Below are 12,036 nucleotides of genomic sequence, written 5' to 3'. Positions count from 1 at the left end.
AATACCTTTCAATTAGTCTCGCCTGATTAACTAGAAGACCGACAATTCCCTCCACTCCTTCAAGGATTCCAGACCCATGTTACGATCTCTGGGTAACTACACACCTGCACCCAAGCAAAAATTCTGCCACCTGCAGAGCAGTTCAGGACTCCCCAGTTCTTCCAACAACAACCCTATGAACCACCTCACAAGCGACAGAAGACCCAGCAATCCCGTCCTACGTGACTGCCTTCACAGCCTTCAGCATCACATGATCAGTCCTCCCAGAAGCGATTTCTCTGAGTGTACTTAGAGAGCCACCAACTGCTTTGCCTCCTCCTGCCATGCACTCAGCCCACCCCCTTTGGGGGTTGTCTAGCGCTCTTTTTAACAACTTGCAGTGCAATAACAGCAGACAAGTGAATCCTGGATGTCATTCAACATGGCTATACAATCAAGTTCACAACACTACCTCCTACGCATCCCTCGCCCCAATCCCTCCTCAGGGACCAGTCTCATGACAGCATCCACGCTCTAGAGGTATACTCCCTACTGCAAAGGGGGGCAATAAAACACATTTTGCCGGACTATCAGGGCACCGCATTCTATTCCATGTATTTTCTAGTATCCAAGAAGAAGGATGGGTGGAGACCAATCCTGGACCTCCAATGGTTCAATTGTTTCATATGCAAGCCGAAGTTTGGTATGGTCACCTTAGCAGCCATCATACTGTCACTAAAAAGAGGCATGTGACTTACAGCACTTGGTATGCAAGATGCCTATTTTCACACAGACATCCAACCAACCAACAGAAGGTTCTTGAGATTCACGGTGGGCCCTCAGCTCTTCCAATGCAGGGGCCTACTGTTCGGATCCACCACTACTCCACGGGTCTTCACCAAAGATTTTTCTGTCATAGCGACCCACCTCTGGCATCAGGGGGTCCTGATATTTGCGTCCCGATGACTGAATGGCTGCTAGCAGAGCAATACAGGGTCAAGCCTTGAGCCTCAACCGCCATGACACTCAGACTCCTTTCCTCCCCTGGGGGTGAGTGTAAATGTCGAAAAATAAACTCTGGTTCCAACACAGTCCCTGGATTTCATAGGGGCCTCCATCAGCATGGTCTCAGCATGGCCCTTCTTACCGAGGGACAGGTTCCAGACTGTGCAGGAACTCGTTGTCTGAGTAAACGGTCCTTCTGTTCCGGACAGGAATTGCCTATCCCTCCTTGGCCACATGGCAGCTTGCACATATGTTATCACCTTCGCTCACCTCCGACTTGGCTGTCTTTAACTGTGGCTCCAAAGAGTCTGTTCACCCACGCGACGTACCATGTACTTTCCACTGTCGGTCATAGAATAATAGAATATCAGGGTTGGAAGGGCCCTCAGGAGGTCATTTAGTCCAACCTTCTGCTCAAAGCAGGACCAATCTCCAACTAAATCATCGCAGCCAGGGCTTTGTCAAGCCTGACCTTTAAAAACTTCTAAGAAAGGGGATTCCACCACCTCCCTAGGTAATGCATTCCAGTGCTTCACTACCCTCCCAGTGAAAAAGTTTTTCCTAACATCCAATCTAAACCTTCCCCACTGCAACTTGAGATTCCTTGTTCTGTCATCTGCTACCACTAGAACAGTCTAGATCCATCCTCTTTGGAACCCCCTTTCAGGTAGTTGAAAGCAACTATCAAATCCCCCCTCATTCTTCTCTTCTGCAGACTAAATAATCCCAGTTCCCTCAGCCTGTCCTCATAAGTCATGTGTTCCAGTCCCCTAATCATTTTTGTTGTTCTCCGCTGGACGCTTTCCAATTTTTCCACATCCTTCTTGTAGTGTGGGGCCCAAAACTGGACACAGTACTCCAGATGAGGCCTCACCAGTGTCGAATAGAGGGGAACGATCACGTCCCTCGATCTGCTGGCAATGCCCCTACTTATACACCCCAAAATGCCATTGGCCTTCCTGGCAACCAGGGCACACTGTTGACTCATATCCAGCTTCTCGTCCACTGTCACCCCTAGGTCCTTTTCCGCAGAACTGCTGCCTAGCCATTCAGTCCCTAGTCTGTAGCTGTGCATTGGGTTCTTCCGTCCTAAGTGCAGGACCCTGCACTTATTCTTATTGAACCTCATGAGATTTCTTTTGGTGCAATACTCCAATTTGTCTAGGTCCCTCTTTATCCTATCCCTGCCCTCCAGCATATCTACCACTCCTCCCAGTTTAGTATCATCCGCAAATTTGCTGAGAGTGCAATCCACACCATCCTCCAGATCATTTATGAAGATATTGAATAAAACCGGCCCCAGGACCAACCCCTGGGGCACTCCACTTGACACCAGCTGCCAACTAGACATGGAGCCATTGATCACTACCCGTTGAGCCCGACAATCTAGCCAACTTTCTACCCACCTTATAGTGCATTCATCCAGCCCATACTTCTTTAACTTGCTGACAAGAATACTGTGGGAGACCGTGTCAAAAGCTTTGCTAAAGTCAAGAAACAATACATCCACTGCTTTCCCTTCCCTTGGTGAATCCATGCTGACTGTTCCTGATCACTTTCCTCTCATGTAAGTGCTTCAGGATTGATTCTTTGAGGAGCTGCTCCATGATTTTTCCAGGGACTGAGGTGAGGCTGACTGGCCTGTAGTTCCCAGGGTCCCCCTTCTTCCCTTTTTTAAAGATTGGCACTACATTAGCCTTTTTCCAGTCATCCGGGACTTCCCCCGTTCGCCACGAGTTTTCAAAGATAATGGCCAATGGCTCTGCAATCACAGCCCCCAATTCCTTTAGCACTCTCGGATGCAACTCGTCCGGCCCCATGGACTTGTGCACGTCCAGCTTTTCTAAATAGTCCCTAACCACCTCTTTCTCCACAGAGGGCTGGCCATCTATTCCCCATGTTGTGATGCCCAGCACAGCAGTCTGGGAGCTGACCTTGTTAGTGAAGACAGAGGCAAAAAAAGCATTGAGTACATTAGCTTTTTCCACATCCTCTGTCACTAAGAGTATCTTGCCTCCCTCATTCATTAAGGGGCCCACACTTTCCTTGGCTTTCTTCTTTTTGCCAATATACCTGAAGAAACCCTTCTTGTTACTCTTGACATCTCTCGCTAGCTGCAGCTCCAGGTGCGATTTGGCCCTCCTGATTTCATTCCTACATGCCTGAGCAATATTTTTATACTCTTCCCTGGTCATTTGTCCAACCTTCCACTTCTTGTAAGCTTCTTTTTTATGTTTAAGATCCGCTAGGATTTCACCGTTAAGCCAAGCTGGTCGCCTGCCATATTTACTATTCTTTCGACACATCGGGATGGTTTGTCCCTGTAACCTCAACAGGGATTCCTTGAAATACAGCCAGCTCTCCTGGACTCCTTTCCCCTTCATGTTAGTCCCCCAGGGGATCCTACCCATCTGTTCCATGAGGGAGTCGAAGTCTGCTTTCCTGAAGTCCAGGGTCCGTATCGTGCTGCTTACCTTTCTTCCCTGTGTCAGGATCCTGAACTCAACCAACTCATGGTCACTGCCTCCCAGATTCCCATCCACTTTTGCTTCCCCCACTAATTCTTCCCGGTTTGTGAGCAGCAGGTCAAGAAAAGCTCCCCCCCTAGTTGGCTCCTCTAGCACTTGCACCAGGAAATTGTCCCCTACGCTTCCCAAAAACTTCCTGGATTGTCTATGCACCGCTGTATTGCTCTCCCAGCAGATATCAGGAAAATTAAAGTCACCCATGAGAACCAGGGCGTGCGATCTAGTAGCTTCTGCGAGCTGCCGAGTAAGTAAGTAACCTTGAACCTTCTCTTCCAATATGGAGACCAGCTTGCACTTTGTACAGACAAAGTAGCTTCTGTCCTGTGGAAGAAAGACAAACATGGCACATCCAGTGCAGGTCACAACAGCTGAACACTCTCCATCCATATTATCGTCCTTCTACGAGCTTCCACAGGAGTTGTAGTAACTACTCAGAAAAGCTGGCAAGATGTACGCCTCAGTGGGCTCTCCCCAGGCAAACTCCCTCTGTTAGCCTGTCTGCTGTTCGCCGCTCAGCTGATTCACAGCTGGCTGGCTTTTTATAACAGTCAGGCCTACTCAAGGCTCACCTGGAACAAAGCACTCCCAATTCACGCTTTTCAAACAACCAATCAAGCACACGGTCAAACTGTCCCCACAACAGACACGCAAGATACTCACCAACACAGCCTCCCTAATGACAGGTTTCAGAGGAACAGCCGTGTTAGTCTGTATTCGCAAAAAGAAAAGGAGTACTTGTGGCACCTTAGAGACTAACCAATTTATTTGAGCATGAGCTTTCGTGAGCTACAGCTCACTTCATCAGATGTTTACCGTGGAAACTGCAGCAGACTTTATATACACACAGAGAATATGAAACAATACCTCCTCCCACCCCACTGTCCTGCTGGTAATAGCTTATCTAAAATGATCAACAGGTGGGCCATTTCCAGCACAAATCCAGGTTTTCTCACCCTCCACCCCCCCACACAGATTCACTCTCCTGCTGGTGCTAGCCCATCCAAAGTGACAACTCTTTACAAAATCAAGTCGGGCTATTTCCTGCATAGATCCAGGTTTTCTCACATCCCCCCCACCCCCATACACACACAAACTCACTCTCCTGCTGGTAATAGCTCATCTAAACTGACCACTCTCCAAGTTTAAATCCAAGTTAAACCAGAACATCTGGGGGGGGGGGGTAGGAAAAAACAAGAGGAAACAGGCTACCTTGCATAATGACTTAGCCACTCCCAGTCTCTATTTAAGCCTAAATTAATAGTATCCAATTTGCAAATGAATTCCAATTCAGCAGTTTCTCGCTGGAGTCTGGATTTGAAGTTTTTTTGTTTTAAGATAGCGACCTTCATGTCTGTGATTGCGTGACCAGAGAGATTGAAGTGTTCTCCGACTGGTTTATGAATGTTATAATTCTTGACATCTGATTTGTGTCCATTTATTCTTTTACGTAGAGACTGTCCAGTTTGACCAATGTACATGGCAGAGGGGCATTGCTGGCACATGATGGCATATATCACATTGGTGGATGTGCAGGTGAACGAGCCTCTGATAGTGTGGCTGATGTTATTAGGCCCTGTGATGGTGTCCCCTGAATAGATATGTGGGCACAATTGGCAACGGGCTTTGTTGCAAGGATAAGTTCCTGGGTTAGTGGTTCTGTTGTGTGGTATGTGGTTGTTGGTGAGTATTTGCTTCAGGTTGCGGGGCTGTCTGTAGGCAAGGACTGGCCTGTCTCCCAAGACTTGTGAGAGTGTTGGGTCATCCTTTAGGATAGGTTGTAGATCCTTAATAATGCGTTGGAGGGGTTTTAGTTGGGGGCTGAAGGTGACTGCTAGTGGCGTTCTGTTATTTTCTTTGTTAGGCCTGTCCTGTAGTAGGTAACTTCTGGGAACTCTTCTGGCTCTATCAATCTGTTTCTTTACTTCTGCAGGTGGGTATTGTAGTTGTAAGAAAGCTTGACAGAGATCTTGTAGGTGTTTGTCTCTGTCTGAGGGGTTGGAGCAAATGCGGTTGTATCGCAGAGCTTGGCTGTAGACGATGGATCGTGTGGTGTGGTCAGGGTGAAAGCTGGAGGCATGCAGGTAGGAATAGCGGTCAGTAGGTTTCCGGTATAGGGTGGTGTTTATGTGGCCATTGTTTATTAGCACTGTAGTGTCCAGGAAGTGGATCTCTTGTGTGGACTGGACCAGGCTGAGGTGGTCCAGTCCACACAAGAGATCCACTTCCTGGACACTACAGTGCTAATAAACAATGGCCACATAAACACCACCCTATACCGGAAACCTACTGACCGCTATTCCTACCTGCATGCCTCCAGCTTTCACCCTGACCACACCACACGATCCATCGTCTACAGCCAAGCTCTGCGATACAACCGCATTTGCTCCAACCCCTCAGACAGAGACAAACACCTACAAGATCTCTGTCAAGCTTTCTTACAACTACAATACCCACCTGCAGAAGTAAAGAAACAGATTGATAGAGCCAGAAGAGTTCCCAGAAGTTACCTACTACAGGACAGGCCTAACAAAGAAAATAACAGAACGCCACTAGCGGTCACCTTCAGCCCCCAACTAAAACCCCTCCAACGCATTATTAAGGATCTACAACCTATCCTAAAGGATGACCCAACACTCTCACAAGTCTTGGGAGACAGGCCAGTCCTTGCCTACAGACAGCCCCGCAACCTGAAGCAAATACTCACCAACAACCACATACCACACAACAGAACCACTAACCCAGGAACTTATCCTTGCAACAAAGCCCGTTGCCAATTGTGCCCACATATCTATTCAGGGGACACCATCACAGGGCCTAATAACATCAGCCACACTATCAGAGGCTCGTTCACCTGCACATCCACCAATGTGATATATGCCATCATGTGCCAGCAATGCCCCTCTGCCATGTACATTGGTCAAACTGGACAGTCTCTACGTAAAAGAATAAATGGACACAAATCAGATGTCAAGAATTATAACATTCATAAACCAGTCGGAGAACACTTCAATCTCTCTGGTCACGCAATCACAGACATGAAGGTTGCTATCTTAAAACAAAAAAACTTCAAATCCAGACTCCAGCGAGAAACTGCTGAATTGGAATTCATTTGCAAATTGGATACTATTAATTTAGGCTTAAATAGAGACTGGGAGTGGCTAAGTCATTATGCAAGGTAGCCTGTTTCCTCTTGTTTTTTCCTAACCCCCCCCCCCCTAGATGTTCTGGTTTAACTTGGATTTAAACTTGGAGAGTGGTCAGTTTAGATGAGCTATTACCAGCAGGAGAGTGAGTTTGTGTGTGTATGGGGGTGGGGGGGATGTGAGAAAACCTGGATCTATGCAGGAAATAGCCCGACTTGATTTTGTAAAGAGTTGTCACTTTGGATGGGCTAGCACCAGCAGGAGCGTGAATCTGTGTGGGGGGGTGGAGGGTGAGAAAACCTGGATTTGTGCTGGAAATGGCCCACCTGTTGATCATTTTAGATAAGCTATTACCAGCAGGACAGTGGGGTGGGAGGAGGTATTGTTTCATATTCTCTGTGTGTATATAAAGTCTGCTGCAGTTTCCACGGTAAACATCTGATGAAGTGAGCTGTAGCTCACGAAAGCTCATGCTCAAATAAATTGGTTAGTCTCTAAGGTGCCACAAGTACTCCTTTTCTTTTAGCCTCCCTAATGCAGCCCTTAGTGTACCTCCTCTCAAACAGATCCCAGGCAAACTCCTTCTGTTAGCCTCTCTGCTGTTTGCCGCTCAGCTGGTTCGCAGCTGACTGGCTTTTTGTAACAGTCCCCCGAGAGGTGCTTTCCTCCCTCCTCTGGTGGATGGACCTGAGCTAGGTCTGCACTGGGATGCTTTTTCTCCCATCATTCCTTGACACAACAATCATCACAAACACATGGCTCGCCAGGTGGGGCGCCCACATGGGCGAGCGCATGACACAAAGGTCTTGGACCCCTCGGGAATCCAGAATGCACATCAATATCCTGGAGCTTCAGGTAGTATGGAGAGCGTCTCGCATTTCTTCCATCCATTTGCTCCCATCATGTTCTCATCATTTCTGACAACACCACCAGTGTTTGTTACATTATCAAACATGGGGGCACGAGATCAACTACACTCTGTGTGGAAGCAGTTCATCTGTGGGATTGGTGCACTGCCCACAAGATCCTGTTGTCAGCAGCCTATCTTCTGGGGACTCAGAACATGATTTCAGACTCTCTCAGCAACAAATACATAGTCGATCACGATTGGGAGCTTCACGACACCATAGTTAACGACATTTTCAGCCTATGGAGGACTCCAAGCAGGGACCTTCTTGCCTCCCGCACCTACAACAAGTGCAGCACATACTGCTCGGGGGCGGGGGGGGGGGCTCTGCACCCATTCCCGAGGCGATGCCCTTGTCCTCCACTGGTCAGACCAGATCAATTACTCCTTTCCCCCTCTACCTCTGCTGCCACAAGTCCCCCACAAGATTAGATAGGAGAGGGTCATGATTATTCTGATCACCCCTTTCTGGCCAGGCCCGTTCTGGTTTCCCCACCTTCTTCTCCTGTCAGCTTCTCCCTCGCTTCCTCTGCCAACTTTCCTGGAGCTGCTCACCCAACATGGCAGCAGGATCAGGCATCCTGATCCACAGATGCTTCACCTCAGAGCTTGGTTTTTGGATGGGCATCTTCGCTAGAATGAGAATGTTCGTTGGCAGTACATCATTTGAGATTTCTAAGAGCAGATTAGACAAACACCTGTCAGAGATGGTCTAGATAATACTTAGTCCTGCTGTGACTGGGGACTGGACTACATAATCTCTTGAGGTCCCTTCCTGTCCTATAATTCTAAAACATCCTCTCAAGCAGCAGGAAAGAGTCCACAAAGCTCAAGCTAGTGGGCCAAATGGAAGCGCTTTGCCTCCTGTCCCAACAGAGGGGCCTTGTCCCTGTGGACTTCCCCCCCATGGAAGGGCACTCCCTATTTACGTATCCATTGGCTACCAGGTTTTGAAAGCGTCTCCTCAGAACCTTCCTGCCCATTCAACTTATTGATCCCCAGTGGGACCTCTACTTTGTTCTCTTGACATTTAATGAAATTGCCCTTTGAGCCACTGGCTTCATGTCCCTGTCCCTCCTTTCCATGAAGGTTGCCTTCCTGGGGTTATTACTTCCCATGAGAAGGATAAGTGAACTGAGGGCAATGAGGGCGGACCCCCCTTTCACCAAGTTCCATAGTGACAAAGTTGCCCTGGGCCAGTACCCCAAGTTTCTGCAAAGGTTGTTTCTTGCTTTCATCTCACCCAACCAATGCACTTACCTGCTTTCTTGCCGAAGCCTCATGCCTCAGCAGAGGAGTGGCGCCTTCACTCCCTTGATCTCTGTAGGGCCTTGGCCTTCTACCTGCAGAGGACGAGACCATTCAGGAAGTCCTCTAGACTGTTTGTTGAAAGGATTAAGGGGCAGGCAATCTCCACACAGAAGATGTCTAAGTGAATTTCAGGGTGCATATACTCTGCTGTTGGTTATTGGGTCAGCCTCCACTCCTTGGGGGGAGAGCCCATTCCACAAGAGCTCAAGCATCTACTATGCTCTCCCTTCACAATGTACTGCTTCCAGACATATGCAGGGCATCCACGTGGAGTTCAGTATGAACGTTTGTTGCTCATTACACCTTGGTGCAAAACTCTGGGATGGATGCCTTGTTCGGCACAGCTGTCTTCTGGACCACCATTCCATTCTCTTCCTTGCACCCGCCTCCAAATTAGGTACAGCTTGTTAATCACCCTCAGTGGAATACAGTAGGGACCATCACTCAAAGAAGAGGAGGCGATTACTTACATGCAACTGGAGGTTGTTGGAGATGTGTGGTCCCTATCTGTATTCCACTTCCTACCCTCTTTTCCCTCCGCTGTGCATCTGTTCAGTTTGTGGTGAAGGAACTGAGGCCAGGGTCATAGAATCATAGAATATCAGGGTTGGAAGGGACCCCAGAAGGTCATCTAGTCCAACCCCCTGCTCGAAGCAGGACCAATTCCCAGTTAAATCATCCCAGCCAGGGCTTTGTCAAGCCTGACCTTAAAAACCTCTAAGGAAGGAGATTCTACCACCTCCCTAGTTAACGCATTCCGGTGTTTCAGGGTCAGTCCACCCTGCCTTTTATTGCCTTGGACAAAACGATGAGGTGAAGCAAGGGCCCATGAGCCTACCAGCAAACATTACTACTTTCAAATTCTTGGCTCTGGGCACGCGCTTAAACCCTCAGTGGAATACAGATAAGAGACCATACATCTCGAAGGGCCTCCCATCCACGTAAGTAACCTCCTCTTGCGCCTTTGGTTTCAGGACATCGATATTAATACTGATGATGAGCTGGATGCATATATTGAGGATCTGATCACCAAGGGAGACTGAGCAGTCTAGACCCCGCACTGGCAAGCAGCATGGAGGAGTTGGTCCCTGTGATCTCTGAGATGTGGATTCCTGCAGTGGAGGGGACCCAAGCAGCGCATGAAAGGGGAGGGCCATTAGACTGTGTATCATATTGGTGTGTCGATGTACAACCTGTTCTTGTGATTTTACATGCAAAAGACATTGGTGCTGTTGGCAGGACAGTTTTTAACATTGTAGTTCTTCAAATCTCTTCCCTTTGTTTATAAATATTTATTTTTTAAAAGAAACAGGAACTGTGCCTGGTATGACAGGAGGGTATCTGTGTTTGTGTTTTGTTTTGTTTGTGTTTTGTGGTTTTTTTTTTTTTTTCCCCCTTCAGTGCAGTAAAAGTGCAAGAACCTTTTTCCTTTGGCGGTATGCTGGTAATCTGTGCCTAGTTCTTGGCACCAGAACATCCTCTCCAGCACCTTGTACCTGATGCCTCTTCAGATAAAGAAAGGAAAAATCTAGCAACAACTTAATGGAAACACCTACTCTGAGGCCTTGAGTGACTGAGCAGAAGCTGGATGGGGCTTGGACCCTCAGGGCTATGGTAACTGGGTCATAGGAGGCTCAGAGCTAGGGATTCTAACTACACAAGGAGATCAGTGCACACATTCTTCATTGATGGGATGGGGTGTGAACCTTAAGGACACTGTAACTGAGCATGGATGGTGGGGTCTTCAGAGCCCTCATTACACAGCCATAGGATCAAACAGGGGGAATGGGGCTCTGTTAGCAGGCCTAGGAAGCTTAGACCTACTGATGCTTTAATGGGGGGTGGGTGGGGGGAGAGGCTCTCAGTGCTGGGACTGAGCCTGCTGGGGTCCTGGTACCTTGTGATTTCTCAGGGCAGGGAAGTGCAAGGGTTAGAGTGCAAGGTTTCTACTACTTCTACAGCCCCATATTGCACGTTCTTCACCAGTGCTGCCATTGTTTGAGATGTGAATTGTGAGGGGCAGATGGACTCCCTGACTAGCTCAAAATAAAGCTGACCCTGTGTTCTAAGTGCCACTCCCTCTGCTCTTTCTTGCTTTGCTCCACTTGGTCTCTTCCAGTTGTTTTAACTAGAGCACTGGAAATGGAGCTGTTCCCCCTTTTAGTCATTGGATTGCACCCAGCCCCAGCTCAGCAGGAAGGATGAGCCCTGTCCTCTCTAATGTGGGGGTTGGAGGCTGTATTTAAAACTGGTAGGGCAGTGGCTCTCAACCAGGGGTCTAGTGCCCCGTGGGGGATCACATGAAGGCTTCAGAGGGTCTGCAAAGCAGGGCCAGTGTTAGACGTGTTGAAGCTTGGGACAGAAAGCCCCAGCCCCACCTCATAGGGCTGGAGCCCTGCCACTTGGGGCGGAAGATGAAGCCTGAGCAACTTAGCTTCATGGGGCCCTCTGTGGTACGTAGCCCCAGATGGTTGCTCTGCTTACTCGCCCCTAAGGCTGGCCCTGGCTTTTCTATGTGGAAAAAGCTGTTGTGGCACAGGTGGGCCATGGAGTTTTTATAGCATGTTCCGGGAGCCTCAGAAAGGAACAGGTGGAGAACCCCTGTGCTAGGGGCCAGGGTCTGTCACAGACATGGGGCACCCCAGGCAGGCTGGTGGTGTGTTTATGCAGTAGCCATCCATGTTCACCAAGGGGGCTGACTAAGCCTCATCACTCCCCTTCTCTCTGTGCCAAAACTGCTCTGGGAAATGCAGATCGTGTTAACCGAAAAAGCTCTTGGTATAGGCACTGGCATTCTAGCAAGAGCGGCATGCTCACGGTGACCTCTTCCCACAAGCAAAAGCTCAAGAGGGGAGCTTATGTTATAACCCTTAGGGCACTGAGAAGTGTGTTAACTCCCAGCACATTCAGCCTCCCTTCCTCTCCTGCACCCTCACCTTACTCCAAAAGCTTCAGCTGCCCTGCCCAGCCTCCCAGCTGACTTGCGTGTCTGCCTCTGAACTGCTGCTGCCTCCCTTGGCCAGAAACCCTTCCTCTTCCTTAGCACAGTGTCGCCAGTAGACTCCTGTCCCTGGGCCATTCCCTGGATGGTGTCCGTCTCATTGGAGGGATGCTACTTTGTGCCTCCCCCAGTTAACCAGAGGGCGGCTGGTTTCCAAAGGGT

General features: G+C 48.8%; 1 protein-coding gene across 2 annotated transcripts in view; it reads left to right on the top strand.

Annotated features, from left to right (window-relative positions):
• MORC2 (MORC family CW-type zinc finger 2) overlaps positions 1-10,948 on the top strand; it is a 116,124-nt gene extending 105,176 nt beyond the window's left edge. For both annotated transcript variants that reach the window (XM_048821068.2, XM_048821067.2), the window contains exon 26: positions 9,848-10,948. In XM_048821068.2, coding sequence (XP_048677025.2) covers positions 9,848-9,916 — 69 coding nt within the window. In that variant the 3' untranslated portion in view covers positions 9,917-10,948. The remainder of the gene's footprint in view (positions 1-9,847) is intronic.
• The last annotated feature ends 1,088 nt before the right edge of the window (positions 10,949-12,036 follow it).

Source organism: Caretta caretta, chromosome 15, assembly GCF_965140235.1.
Source record: "Caretta caretta isolate rCarCar2 chromosome 15, rCarCar1.hap1, whole genome shotgun sequence".
Lineage (NCBI taxonomy): Eukaryota > Metazoa > Chordata > Testudines > Cheloniidae > Caretta > Caretta caretta.
Note: the sequence above shows the minus strand (reverse complement) of the source record. Positions and strands in the feature narration are given on the sequence as shown.